This window comes from Paramisgurnus dabryanus, chromosome 18 (assembly GCF_030506205.2).
Source record: "Paramisgurnus dabryanus chromosome 18, PD_genome_1.1, whole genome shotgun sequence".
In the NCBI taxonomy this organism is placed as follows: domain Eukaryota; kingdom Metazoa; phylum Chordata; class Actinopteri; order Cypriniformes; family Cobitidae; genus Paramisgurnus; species Paramisgurnus dabryanus.
Genome location: NC_133354.1, coordinates 7,844,055 through 7,858,585, shown reverse-complemented (window position 1 = coordinate 7,858,585; position 14,531 = coordinate 7,844,055). Strand labels below are relative to the sequence as shown.

Here is a 14,531-nt window from a genome sequence, read left to right as displayed (position 1 = left end):
GAGTAGAAATGACTAAAAGCAAACTTTCACACATGTCGTGACAGCGTAGATGTGTGAGTGACGTATAAACAGATGATGTCACTCGTCCTATTGTACCTGTGGTTATTCAGATGAATTTGGTAATCGTCTCGGCTCTGGATTGTTCCACCAGTCGAAAAGCCTCCATGAACTCATTGATGTCAATACTTCCATCCTTGTTAAAGTCGATGCTCTCGGCCAATTCTGAGATGGCTTTATCAGATATGTTGGTCTGTAAGTGAGAGCTCAACAGCTTCCATGTCTGATGAAACTCCTCGAATGAGATCAGACCTAAATGCATGAAACATTTTGTGTTGTCTTTTTTGCTGTTTATGTCAACTGATGCTTTTCACTGTTAATCAGGATTGTCATAACCCACATATACAATCAGCAGGCTTTAACTTTATCAGGGGCTTAAGAAACTGACTGGGTTGCAGTTTAACTCTGACAAATGACAACATGCTTATGTGTTAGTGACTCTCCGTTAATGTGATGCTTTAGCAGGATTGTGTGTTAAAGAGCACATTATGCACATTACATGATTCGGGTTTACTCAGAATGTGTTTTTGAAGTTTCAGTTCAAAATACCCCACAGATGATTTATTATAGCCTCTCCAAAATGTCTTTGGGTGGGTGCAAAAAAACGCTGTTTTTATGTCTGTACCTTTAAATGCAAATTAGCTACAGCTCCTCACTCCACTACCAACAGACAGTGCGCGCTTTCAGATAAAACTATGTGCTAATACACACAAGTTAACCAGTCAGTCATTGTCCCACCATAGGTGAGGCTTTATCAGTGTGACATCACAATAACAAGAGATTAAAAGCAGGATGTCCAATGAGACTGCTCTGCTTAGGTTTTTTAAACAATTACTTTAGTTTGAGAGAAAACAATAATTGTCAGATCTTAGATGATATTGATCAGATTACCTGAATGATCTGTGTCAATTATTCTGAAGATGGTCTCTAGGTTTGAATGATGTTTGTACAGGGTCTCCAGCAGACTTGTGTTGGCTATCTGTAAGACAATATGAACTTTTTCATCAGATGGTGTTTTTGTTTTTAGTTTTTTGCATTGGTTGCTTCTGTAGTTTAATGCAAATATCAAGCACTGCTACAAAATAACTTTGTAATGTATATCCATTACTTATAAGCCTTTGACAAACAGCGGTTAAAGAAAAAACATTTATAAACCTTAAAGACTGGTGAAAAGATGACAGATTTCAGTGTTTTCTTTTTCTTGTTGAAGTGCCACTGAATTTATTTGTGCACACTCGCCACAGAAACTTTTTTCGGTAACATAATTACATTTCAGCGACAATATGGTTACAGCCATTGATTGCAAGCTGATCAATTGGAAACGGTTCAATGAGCCAACAACCATTAAGTATTTTGTTATATTTGTTTGTAAAATAATTTTTATGTCTCCTCTTTTGGTCTGTTGGTCAGTATTGATTGCAAAGAAAACGCCTCTTTTGTGACTTATAACAATTCAGAACTGCAAGACAAGTTAGGCTAAGTGACAATTTGAAAATACTACCGGCCCAATTTGGGATGAACTTAATATGCAAAACTAGGCTTACATGTCACTATAACACAGGGCGTTCAACCGTTGCTGGACTGCTTAAAAAAGAAATGAGGGAATAAATTAAGAGATTGAATACCTTCATGTACTCCATTCTAGACTATGTTCATAACATCATTTGAAGTGGAGTTCTGCTTAATTTAAATAAGGAAATGCTGATGTACTCCATTCTGAACTATAATTTCAAAACTCTCATGTTTTTTTTTTTTGTTGTTGTTCTGTGCTTTTCTTTTCTTTGTTTTATTTGTCTCCACTTCATGTAAAGCTGCTTTGAAACAATGATCCATTGTGAAAAGCCCTATATAAAAAAATTAGAGGAGAGCTGTGATCATAGCAATATTGATTTAGTTCACCCTTGACCGGGTTGTTAGTTGAAACTCTAGTTTAATGGTGCCTGGAAGTCTAAATCTAACCCTATTTCACTAGAAGAGTTTATTCAGCATATGAATGAATTCCATGAAGGTTGATCAATGTTTTCATTTCATTATTGTTTGTAAGGGGAATTTCAATCAATTATTCCCCTTATTGGAATGGTTAGTGTCATATATTTATTTGGATCTATTTTAGATTTAGATTAATTTGAATTCAAAAATGATTATATTTATTTAGATGATAAAACTGTGTGAATGACGTTTAGTACTGTGGATTAAAGTGTGTCAATAACATGAACAAAGCTTTATTTTACAGCGCCTTTGAAGTTGTGTGACAGGCTGTAATGACAGTAAATTATGCATAACTACATTTAACTAAACCAAACCCAGGTTGTTTATTATAAGTAATCTGCGCTTAAATACACTGTAACAGGTACGCCTTATAATATAAAGTGAACCTGCAACAAATCTAATAATTTAAACACTATTGATTTGCATTACATGTACATTTCTGAGGTTGCCAGAAGTTTTTATCTAAAGCGAGCTTGTTCTAGGTCAATTTTGTCTGCGTGTGAGTTGAGTTGGATTATGTTTCTATGTCGAATGATACGATTACGATTCTAATCTGAAATCATTTAGACGGCTGGACTTCTCTTGTGTCAGTGTAAAAGTTTGCATTACTTTAGTGTTTGGCTGGATAATGGACAGCTGGTTGAACCAGTCGTTATAATTCAGCATCCCGTCCTGTGTGCTGGGTACCAGCTGAGATCTTAGAACCCTCCACGGGAGCCCCAGACGCAGAACCTTCTCCACAGCAACAGCCCAATTCCTCAGAGAGATAAGACCTTTAAAAAACAGACAGCTAGGACCTCAACAGCGAATGAACATGAAATGGTTAATAATTATTAAATAAAAGTTGCAAATTTTTGGATGCGCAGTAGCTTCAGATCTGTATGCATTTCATGTGGCCTGCCCTGTACTGCCCCGCGAGCGTGAGGTCTTGCTTTCCTGTTTCATCTGCACATCTTTCTCATTCTCTTCTCTTTACAGGGAGCAGTTCAGTAAAAGGGGTAACATGTAGTTTTAATGTTTAGTCACTTTTTTGTTTAGACAGAAACAGAGCATATACAAATGCTAAAACATTTATTAGGCATGCAGAAATATTAAAATACAGTTGTTCGCTGTGTAGCGAATGTTACTGTGGCAACGAACACCGCTTAAAGCCAAGCTGTTTTAATGGTACCCAAAACCCAGGATCGGCCCCTTGCTAATCCTAAACTTACCTGGCTAGCCAACCAGATGGCTTCATGGTACAGGCCCAATACTAGCTGCCACCAAACAAATGAATGTGAATGTTCATCATTTGTTCTCCTGTTGCTTTTAAAGGACCCGGACACATTTTTTCCCTTCCGATGCCAATGAATTGAACTGAATTATATGTGTGTGTGCGCACCTGCGTCTTGGGGGTCGTGTTCCTGAAATTCCTGCATCAATTCAGATTTGTGTGCAAACAGCTGCATCCTCAGAGCCTGTAAAGCAGAGCGTTCTGTACATCTCACACTACACACACACACACACACACACACACACACACACACACATTATTATAAGAAACATTCATCTTTAAAGACTAGCTGTGTGTGCATGCGTGCGTGTGTGTTCACCTCTGTCTGAGTGTCAGCTCTCGTGTCGTCTGGCTGGCTTGAAACTGTTTAAAGTGAGGGATGTGGTCAGAACCCAAATGTATGTAAGCGCCTCTGTTGCTGCCCACGTCATAATAATTTGAGGCTGAAAATATTGTCAATACCTGCAAACACACAACAGGAACGATTCCTTTTGATATTCTCACAGATTCCAGTTCATTTGGACCTATAATTAATCTCAGGTTAGGGTTAAATGTTAGGGTCTTCTGTTAACAGGTTAATACTCACCCTGTCGTTGTGGCAGAACTCGTACCCTTCCTGTTTGCACTCGTGCGATCTGATCAGCAGCTGTAGTTTGTGTTTGTCCAGTATTTGTTGAGTGACGTCTGGTCCCCAGTAACAGCCGCCCCCTCGAATCTCATTGAGGACGCAGCCGTTCTGGGCCATCGGGTCGCTCCACAGGATGTCCACTATCTAGTGTGATAAAACCAAGGCGTGTGTTTGTAAAAATGAATATATCTTACCCGCTTCGTTCGCTGTTGAAGTGTTAAACATTTCTTCTTAAATCTGGCCCAAGTTAATGTTTGACTTTTTTCATTTTGGTTTGTATTTAAAAGAAGTTGTGAATGTATTAAGGACCGGTCACACTAGACTTTTCATTCCATTGACTTACATTCATACGCATCCGAATGAGTCAGACCGGAAACGTGAGCTCGTGCAGTGATATTTTACAGGTCATTGCGTAGCAAAGTTCAAGTCTGGTGAACTTTGACCTGTGAATTTCTCATCATGTGGAGCGCTGTGACCAGTACAAAGCCAGCATGTCACTGCTTAATCTTTCTCTCCACTAAAAGCATAAATGGATGAATGCAAAGATTGTATTGATGAGATGCTCCCTGTCCACCCCTCACAGCAACATCCCACAAATACTCACATATTAAATTCTAGTGTGACCGGTTGGGGAATCCTGGACCTGGAGGGTCACTAACACTTGAAAACAAAACGAAAATCAAAGTATTCAGGATTATTCGGAAATGAGATGCAGGTTTGATTAGGGTTAGAGCCAAACTCTACAGGACAGTTGGCATCCAGGACCAGGATTTCCCAGCCCTGTATAGGGTGCTCATTTTTATTTGTAAGATATTATTCAGCCGTTTAAATAAACGTTCACAGTAATGTCAGCAGAATATCACTCATGACACCATTGACCCTGCTGAACACTGCTGAAATTGATTTCCTCATTTGCAACGTGTGAATTCAACACTGTGATTTTAAATGGAGCTGAACATTTGCAGTTAGCCCTGATGTGAACGTTTGACAGTTTACCTCATTCAAGTTAGAGCATTTCTCAATACCTTAAATCGCATTTCTTTAAATCATACAAACAGCACAACATCATGAAATACCTGCAAAAGCCCCTAACTTGTACAAAATCTTTAGTTTAATAGTAAATGTTTACGTCAGTGATCATGTCAGTGCCATCAAGATGACAAGCTCTCGAGTCACTGTACATGAACAAGATTGTCAGTATAAGAAGAGTACACAATTATAATTGTGTCAGTACACTTTCTGATGTGGACCACTGTATGGGACTACAGTTTTGATAACAATGATTGTAAATGAACGAGGCTGCAGTTTTTCACTTCCAATGAAGTTACACATAATGTAAGGAACAACTGAAAAAGGGCCATTGAATTATAAAAAAATGCATATAAAAGGTGGTAATGCTAATTATTCATTATACCACGGGTCTGTTGAATGCTGTGTTCTGATTGGCTGAGAATTGTTCCGTGGGTATGCATTAATTTCTGATAACCGCACACTGGATATCGCTGATGACATTGCCCTGTTTGAAAACACCCCTGGATAGAGCACAGGAACAACTCACAACAACAGCAAAGTGGGCCAGGAGAGTAGGCTTTCAAGGACATGGCAACACACAATTATCAGCACATAGAGCTAGATGGACAAACAATCAAACGGACAAAGAACTTTAAATATCTTGGCTCCCATATCACCTCTAGCGAATCTGACATCAAAATCCGAAGAGGTCAAGCATGGGGGGCCTTCTGGAAGATGAAGAACGTATTACAGTCAAGAACTATTCCAATTACACTTAAGATCAATATATTTGAATCTGCGTGTGTCTCAATCCTGCTCTATGGCTGCGAGAGCTGGATCCTTAACAGATTACCTTACCTGGAGATTCCTGACACCCGTGGTGTAACAACACTCCGCTTTGCGTCGTGCACCATTGCACCTTGGGTGTGCATTATTTTCTTATAATTCAATGGCCCGTCGTCAATTATTCCTACATAATTCAAAGGGCCGAAGTCAATGATTCCTCTTATACCACGGTTACTACAAACATTGCTCTGGTTATTATTTTAAGACATTTGACAGGTCAGGTTTTACAGAAAAATTATCAATGCCTGTGAAACAAATCTCAACCAATCAGAATAAAGCATTCAACCCACCCATGGTATAAGTGTGAAATACTGATCGCAAGAGATTGAACGGAATTCACATTTACACAAAAGTGACAAATAAAAGACATTGTGATATTGACAAACTCACGCCGTATAGTACAAATAAAAAATAACAAAATTAGGATCACTGGTTCTAACTTGCAATGCAGGAAAGAATCACATGTAACGTCTCATCCAGTCATCTAACCCTTCAAGATTCACTTCACACCAATTTATCAATCATTTCACAATTACAGAAATCTAAAAAACATGCGTAACAGATTATGATAAAAAGGTCAACCATGTTGAAACTTTCTTGTTTCTGGATATTTTGAGGTGTGTTAGACAGAAAACCCCCAGTTGAAAATGTAAGAAACAACAGACAGCTTTACACAATCATTTGAATGAATGTACCAAAGCTCTTGCAATTTGTCCAAGACAATGAGAATTTGCTTTTATGTTGTGCACAACTGACTCGATGATGTGGAGGTGAAACAACATATTTAGAAAATGTTATTTGTGATCTGAGAAATGTTTCAAAGCAACTGAGAAAAAACTGTAATGAAATCTTGTTCATGTTTAATATGGGCATTTTGTAGACAGATTTTTTTATTTTAAAGTCATTGACCATATGCACATATATGTCTTGTTTTAGATAGTATGTCTTGGACACATCAAGTCTTTCTGTGTCTCTGAAGTGCAAGTGGTTTAAATTTTCACCTGTTTCCATGCATCTGTCTCCAGAAATTCAGCAGAATGCGGTTCTGACGAGGGACCGAGACCTAACAGACATCGTCTCTCACTCGGTTTATACTCTATGGGCCAGGCCGCTTGTCCACATGAAGAATGCACAGAATGGCGCGGAAGATCCCGTCTGAGTCGTACTGGTGAGCTGTGAGTCAGAGACTGAACTCTCCTCCGTCCGTCGCTGATGTCATCGTCTTTCCTTGCTTCCTTCAGCCTCACAGACGCTCTGCCGTGCGTCGGCCTGAGAGCTGAAACAAACTAAGGCTAAACAAAATGAATATCACTAACATAGACAGACAAACATACTGACTGACTGACAGACATATAGACAAACTGTACCTGATGTCTATCCAGTTTGGCAATCAGGTTAAGATCTGTCTTGTCTGAAATTCCTCCATGTAAAATCAAAACTTTCTGATCAATCACTGTTGCCAGCGGTAACCAGCTGAAGATCTTCTGCAGAAGTTTAAGAATCTGTTTCCCATGAACCTGTGATGAGATATATTCCTGACAGTTCATTCTTTTTCTATCATTAGGACTTTGTGTTGTTATTACTGTAAATGATCCTGAGTGCTACATGAGAGCACACGTCACAGCCCTCCTCATCAGTTTTCATTGACCTCCTATAGCAGCCCACATCAAGTTTAAAGCTCTGATTCATCCACCGCCTCTACCTCCTCATCAACAGCCTCTTACACATACTCGTGTGCGTGCGTGTCGGAGAGAGAGAATTTATGTATGCCCGAAGATTAACTTACCTGATATTTCCCCATAACTTCTTTAGTGAAGCCATATCTGCACAGAACACAAGTTTCTATATTACAAACACACATCCTGCTGGATCACAAAGTTTTATTGTAAATGTGTCTTTGTTTATTTCACCTCAAGTTAACTATATGATCTTCATGATTTCCTCGGTTTAGATGCACATCATGTGGATACAGCAACAGGAAGGCAAACAGAACCAGGAGAATCTCAATGGATTCTTTTCCTCTGTCAACAAAGTCACCGTTAAACACGTACGGCTTCTCTGCTGAAGGAAAACCGTTCTAGTCATGAAAAGAAAAGAGATGTTTGTTTTTGGACAATTTGTAAATACACAGTGAACAAAATTATGGGTAAAGAAATGTACACACTTTGTAAAAAATCAACAGCAAATCTTCAAGATGTCCGTGCAGATCTCCTGGGGAAGAAAACACAGCACCATGTGATAATCCAGTTGTGTGTAAATGTTTACCGTATGTGCCTATGAGGATCGATTTAACCCTATTCTGTGACAGTTATGTAGAATGTCCCCATTAAGACAGATGTTTGCATCCGTGTGAGAGACATTCAATGCATACTCAAAGTGTGACCTCTGCATTTAACCCATCCCAGTGAGTGAGTAGTAAACACAACACACTGCAAGTCGTAAACACACACACACACACACACACACACACACACACCTGGGGCAGTGAGCAGCTCTCACAGTGCCTGGGCAGTAATTAGGATTAAGGTGTTTTGCTCAAGGGCACCACAGTCACAACCTGCCCGCCATGAGACTCAAGCTGGCAACTTTCAAGCCACTAGGCTACAACTTTCTGTGTGTGCATGAGTCTGCGTGTGAATGTGTGTTCTCACCACAGATGGTGATTTCTTTATATTCGCAGGTGGACACGTGACTGATGTTGGGCAGTAAACGCAGAAGCATCCATGTTTTCCCCAGGAGCTGTAGCACATAGCGAGCATGAAGTTTCTAAACACAGATCTACAGTTAAACAAGCTGATTCTGTCTGTGAAATAACACAGATTACAGGATGTTGCAACCGTAGTTACTTGTTTGTTTTTGAAGGAGTCCACAAGCTCTGTGACGTTTGAGATGGTCAGTGGGAATGTGAGATGAGGTCCAGGGTAAACATCTGGAACCATAATGTTCTTATAACAGAAATATCTCTCCCACTCCACATCCTGAAACACATCACTCTCGTGAAAGATATGACAGATGAGGTTTCCTGTGAGAGAGAGAGAGAGAGAGACCTGGAGTTGTGGTTATCGTATGAATAAGATCAGAGCTGATCTTGAAGTTGATCTTGTGAGTTTTTAGTTTCTTACTTTGGCTGCTGTCGGGTCTGAAATGATCCATCAGAAAACCAAAGAAGTTATAAAGCTGTAAAGACCAACAGCACAAACTGCTTATAGTGTAAATGAGTACACACAATGAGTTTATGTTGGTTACCTAAATTCCTGCAGAAAACTATCTCTCCATTAATCCGGTTCAGGTGTTTTTAAACTGTTTATGCACCTGACAGGTTGAGCTCGTCAGTCTGATTAATTACAGTAGTAAAATAAAGCCAGGTGTTTATGTAGCACAAATGTTGCAAGAATGAGTTATGGGCTGAGGGTCAATGCTTAAGGCTAAAAGTGTGTTGAAAACATCACATGAGCACCAGTGTTGTTATTATTTTTACCTTGATATGATCCTGCTCTCCAGAATATTCAATAGACTGAAAGATGTGCCACGTACAGCGGCGTCTCATCTCCAGCCGAGCCACGTACTGACGATACCAGCGCTGGATGAGAAGAGCCGCACGCATCGCTGCAGAGAAACAGACCGGCTGAAAGTCCAGGTAACTATTATGCTGTTTCACAGATAGTCTATAGTGTGATCTCACCTGTGGCCACTGCATGTAACGGTTCAGACACACACAGAGAGAAAAAAAAAATCGTTTGACAATCATTCATATTCAACACTGAGAGATGATCAACTTATCAAAATAAACAACTGACTGAATTACCTGGAACTGAGACACTTGCTACAGACAAATGATGAAGAACAAAAGATAATAATTGAGAAAGAGAGACAGGAATGATGACGATGACAGATTCTTTTGTGTCTTATGAAGCTGAGCTTTTATTTGCTTGTAAACTGTTGCTGCTGTAGTTTTCCTGTAACTCAACTGATTCAACATTGTGTAAGGTTTGATCACACAGACTAAACAAAAGAAAGTAAAGATAGATGTGTACGCACCTCGTTCACATTGAAGCGGCTGCGGTTGATTTGATTTAGTGACTCTGCATCCCATTTTACTGTATGAACACACATGATTTGACACATGAACACATTCACACAAAAGTTTGAAATAAAAACATATGAATCATATTAAACACATTTCACACGTATGAATTTATCCATGTTAAATCATCTATGCAATCCAATAGTGATTATTCTGTTAAAAATAACAAAACTCACCGTTTGTCAAAATCTGAGCATGACGAGCAGAGAATCTCAAACAATAAAGAATATCCAGTGTCCAGTGTCTGAGCTGAGACTGAAGATATAAAGCTGTGATTATAGTCTTTCTTCATCACATGACCACTTAATCAAACAACAAGCAAAGGATGGATTAGGATTAATACTGCAGCTCAGCTTCAACTCAGAATAAACGGCTGGATTCAGATTCATTATGTTTAAGGTCTGTTCATTGGTGTTTTATCTCTATCAATAAAACAGAGGGAATTTATGGCCAGCAGATCGAGTCACTCCAGATTCAGAAAACAGAGAAATGTCCGGCCGGTATTAAAACAACAGCAGACTCACGTGAACAGTTGTTGTGATTTTGTTCTAGTTGTCTGATCTACATCATATATTTTTGGCATTCAGCTTGTCATGTTATTTTTTATCACTTTCTTCATGTTTTTTTTTTGGTCAGAACTGATTCGCCTTGGTGTAGTGAGGATAATATTTATTACAGATCAGGATTTTTAACAAAAAATATTGTTTATAAGATTGATTTTGTACATAATGCTGTGTGGTGCTAGTTAGATCTTTTTGTGCTGATCTTGACCTGGCAGGGCAGACAATATGTGTATTATTTTATAAATATTTGTGTGATTTATTAAAAAAACAACACAAGGGAAAAGTGATCTACTCAAATAATTATTATTCTTTCCTCACTGTGCCAGCCGTGAACTATTTTTCTAAAAGATTGCAACCAATGGGGGTGAGGCGGTTGGTCTGAATATTGATGTACCTCCGTATGATCACAATCAATGTCAGCCCTTACCCACAATATGATTTTTTTTTTAATTATTATTCAGTGCAGGACAGCAACATTCATTACTGAGAATGAACTTCATTCACACACACAGCTGCTGGAATTTCTCTGGACAGATGGGAGTCAAGGTCAGACAAATGATTCCTTTGATTCAGAAGTTCATCTGAGGTAAAGTCTTTGTTTTTCTGATGAGAATTGCAAGATTCTGCAGGTGGTGTAGGATTAAGGTTATTATATTAAAGACTACATTTTAAAAATGAAAAGCAACTTTGTATAGAAGCATGATTATTTTCCCCTGTATGAAATGAATCAAGTCATCACCCTTATATCGTGACCTCATATTTTGTGAGACGTGAGCTCAATATAGTGAAAGATGCTTTTAAGAAATATTGATCTATGACTGTTTGATTTATTCAGTCTGTTTTTAAGATTTATAAACTGGTTGGTCAGATATGTTTTTGATTTTCAGAATTTTCTTGAGAATTTCACTTGTTTCATGAATTAATTTTCTTTTTTCTTTGTTTGTGTCTTTGTTCCTTTCTGATATTTTTCTCGTTTGTTGTCTGTGCACCTGCAGATTTGGGCTTATCGTCTTTGCTACTTTGTCACAAAGAGCAGAAGAATTCACTGGTGTTTTCTTCAATCGAGCCTTTATTCTCTTCATTTATCTCATCTCCTGTTCAACACCCTCCGTTTGCTGGACATGAAAACAGTGTAAAGTATTCCAAGGCCGAGCCCGGGTAACGTAGATAAATTTCAACTTTCCCAGGCTGCTACAAACAACATTCAGTCCTTTTGCGCTCCACACCGAGAGACCGCCACGAGACACGACCGTCAGCTTGAGTTCACCAGACATGTGTGTGATGTTGTGTGCGCTGGTTGTTCTGCTGGGCTTTCCTCTTGGGAACACGTTTGTTTTGCATCCTTCGCCTGATGCCGAAGCCCACAGGTAAGATCATTTGGTTATTTATAGGGATGTTGTCTATGCTTGAACAGGTGTGAGTTGAGTCCAGATTAACAGAGGAATCCTGTGTTTTTATAATGCAGTGCAGAAACCTGAAGCTCAGATTTAATTTGTGAGGAAAATTGGTCCGCTAAATATACATATCTCATGCTCCAAATGTTGCTGCTTTATTACATAACATTTTGTGTACAAATTGACAGCCAAAACCTGAAGTTCTGTTCTCTGAATGTTCTAAAAACTTATCTGAGGCACTTTCTATGAATAAACAATATAAACGAAAAACACACACACACATCTGGCAGGCAGATCACGGTGGTCAAGCTGAAATGTGACACGGAATGCAGACAGCTGTACGCAAAAGATCATTATTCCATCATTATTTGTTTATTAAAAGAAAAGATGACCTCATGCATATGTGTTTTCTGTAGATGCAGGGGAGAACCGGACATCAGGAAAATCCTGCTGGAATCCCTGGACCTACAGCAGGAGCCTCACGTGTCTGTGTTTGAAATGAAACAACTGCGTGCCCGATGGAAAGCCACTTCCAAAGCCATCGTCGCTTCCACACCAGGTACTTTAAACCAGATTGAGTGTAGAATCTGTCTTTCTCAATGATCCTGACACTGCCATGGGTTTACGGTTATGTGGTTGGTGTCTCTTTGACAGATAATTCAACATTCCCTGAGGATTCTGGGAACACAACGCAACAGAAGTGTTGTAAACATTCCTCACAGGTTTTCATCAAAGGTGAGTGGTCACAAAAGATCCCAGTGTTATAATTAAGATAAGACGACTTGCAATAGGACGAATTATGCTTAAAATAGGTGTTGCTTTTAGTTACAAAACTGAACCTGTCACAGTCATATTTCACCCCAAAATCAAAAGAAAAAGTTGTATTATGAGTACTGTGTTATGAAATACATCACATGTTGTGCACGACTAGTAGTCAGAGAGTATTAACATGTTGAGGCTGGTTTATCTCCATGACATACTTTTTATTTCCGCTGCATTAGCGCTCTTGTCTCAATCACTGAGGCAAAATCCATCAGTGAAAGACTAATAGACTACTAAATAATGTGCATAAAAAGTACAAAATTAGGTGACTCAAAACAAATACCTTCAACTTCTCGTCTTTGTACTGCATGTAGACTTTTGTTGTATTCTCTGCATTACAGTGAAAATGTCCTTTGATATTTGATTTAACTCTGATTTGAGGGTAAAAAATGACCTGGTCAGTTAGGGTTGGGTGAGATTTACTCACTCATGCAGTTCTGATGTGTTGTTTTTTATTATGTGTCAGATTTGGGCTGGGATCGTTGGATTGTTCATCCTGAGACTTTTACCTTTACCCAGTGCAAATCCTGCAACCCTAATCAATGTTCCTCTGCACAGGTAACGTCCACAGTACGTGCTTGCTCTGAATGGTTTATTCTGAACCCTAATCCTAGTTTGTCACTTTTAAATGCATTTACACACATGAACTTTTACATGGATTTCAATCTCATCCCATAATCTTGAAGTTGCTTGTGCTACCACTTGAACTGCCCTGTTCTGTCAACGTATTGATGATGACACAGAAAGCCATTACAGCTTCTAATCTTCTTGAATCTGAAAATGAGACAACTCTCCATCTCTGCTTTAGTATCTATCCACAGTGTTTGGGTGGAAAAAAAACATAATGTCTATGTGAAGAAGTGACTTTCATTTTATTCCCCAGTGCTGTAAGGCGACCGCTCATGATATTCTCCCGTTCGTCTACGTGGATGGCTGGAGTTTGGTTGTGTCTTCTGTTAGCTTGGCCCGTGAGTGTGGCTGTGACCCCGGAGAAGACCCTGAGGTCATGACCCCTTCCTAAAAACCTAATCCCTACCTATGTGAACACCACCATAGAGCTACTGACACAGTAAAAAATCAAGCTTTTTAGGTTCTTGGCTTGGCAAACTTGTTTTAGCCGAAAAAAAATGTTTTTATTAGACTGCCTTGAAATGTTATATTTGCTGAGGTCAGACAGAGACATTGTGAATACAAACAATTAAATTTTGTAGGTTTTAAGGGTGCTATTAAAAATGAAGTGGAAAAATATAATTTTACCTTTCTCAGAAGACGTCTAAATCTTAATCAAACCCAGTGTTTGTTTTTCCACAAAAGAGCACAATGAACCTTCTGTCTCTCTCTCTCTCTCTCTCTCTCTCTCTCTCTCTCTCTCTCTCTCTCTCTCTCTCTCTCTCTCTCTCTCTCTCTCTCTCTCTCTCTCTCTCTCTCTCTCTCTCTGTTGAATGTATAAAATGAATAACTTTTAGAGTTTAAGGGTTAAAGTCTGCGCTCAGTTTATTGGCCAGCAGCCTTTTGTTCCATAAAAACATCAAAATGTAACCCTGCCAAAAGTTTCCCCAGCATGATTCAGTCCTATGACCATAATGAAATTCTTTTGAAACATGTATGAATTTGATCGAATCTAGTTTAGATGCTATTTTTTGATTGTAATTAATTTGTGATTAGCTTTTCACTCATCAGATCTTGTTTGTTCATGTGTATCTCTAGTGGAACAGTGGAATGAAAGGGTGGAGACATTACGTTTCAGTACTAAAATAGTTTAAAAATTTGACTCTTGGGTTTCATGCAGTGTATTTTGATGACCTTCTTTTATTTTATCTTTTTAAACAGATTCATTTTTAATCAGGTCTTTTTATTTGCATGA

At 38.8% G+C, this 14,531-nt stretch overlaps 2 protein-coding genes across 7 annotated transcripts; one reads left to right on the top strand and one right to left on the bottom strand.

The window, feature by feature from the left end:
* Positions 1 to 33: 33 nt before the first annotated feature.
* On the bottom strand, positions 34 to 9,598 carry LOC135721328 (serine/threonine-protein phosphatase with EF-hands 2-like). Its single transcript, XM_065243515.2, has 15 exons — positions 9,283 to 9,598; positions 8,927 to 8,981; positions 8,651 to 8,826; positions 8,456 to 8,570; positions 7,969 to 8,015; positions 7,715 to 7,881; positions 7,591 to 7,627; positions 7,172 to 7,321; positions 6,806 to 7,090; positions 3,906 to 4,091; positions 3,639 to 3,781; positions 3,428 to 3,534; positions 2,656 to 2,819; positions 949 to 1,036; positions 34 to 309 (listed from the first exon to the last, which is right to left on the bottom strand). The coding sequence occupies exons 1-15, from the start codon at positions 9,550 to 9,552 to the stop codon at positions 107 to 109; spliced, it is 2,193 nt and encodes a 730-aa protein (XP_065099587.2). The 5' UTR covers positions 9,553 to 9,598; the 3' UTR covers positions 34 to 106.
* gsdf (gonadal somatic cell derived factor) lies at positions 9,316 to 14,519 on the top strand. 6 transcript variants are annotated; one of them, XM_065243564.2, is made up of 7 exons: positions 9,316 to 9,441; positions 10,913 to 10,997; positions 11,447 to 11,818; positions 12,262 to 12,404; positions 12,500 to 12,580; positions 13,134 to 13,225; positions 13,551 to 14,519. In XM_065243564.2, the coding sequence occupies exons 3-7, from the start codon at positions 11,724 to 11,726 to the stop codon at positions 13,686 to 13,688; spliced, it is 549 nt and encodes a 182-aa protein (XP_065099636.1). In that variant the 5' UTR covers positions 9,316 to 9,441; positions 10,913 to 10,997; positions 11,447 to 11,723; the 3' UTR covers positions 13,689 to 14,519. The 6 variants fall into 6 exon arrangements, with proteins under 6 accessions (XP_065099636.1, XP_065099635.1, XP_073668691.1 ...); XM_065243563.2 differs by having other exon boundaries at positions 10,913 to 11,037; XM_073812592.1 differs by having other exon boundaries at positions 9,326 to 9,441; positions 10,964 to 10,997.
* Positions 14,520 to 14,531: the final 12 nt, after the last annotated feature.

Bases quoted from the DNA above. Each gene is read 5' to 3' on its own strand.
- LOC135721328 (XM_065243515.2), bottom strand. From the start codon at position 9,552: ATGATTGTCAAACGATTTTTTTTTTCTCTCTGTGTGTGTCTGAACCGT. The intron at 1,037-2,655 runs GTAATGCAAACT...ATTGTCTTACAG, and splicing joins TTATCCAGCCAAACACTAAA to ATAGCCAACACAAGTCTGCT. The intron at 310-948 runs GTAATCTGATCA...TCATGCATTTAG, and splicing joins AATTGACACAGATCATTCAG to GTCTGATCTCATTCGAGGAG.
- gsdf (XM_065243564.2), top strand. From the start codon at position 11,724: ATGTGTGTGATGTTGTGTGCGCTGGTTGTTCTGCTGGGCTTTCCTCTT. The intron at 11,819-12,261 runs GTAAGATCATTT...TGTTTTCTGTAG, and splicing joins CCTGATGCCGAAGCCCACAG to ATGCAGGGGAGAACCGGACA. The intron at 13,226-13,550 runs GTAACGTCCACA...TTTATTCCCCAG, and splicing joins ATCAATGTTCCTCTGCACAG to TGCTGTAAGGCGACCGCTCA.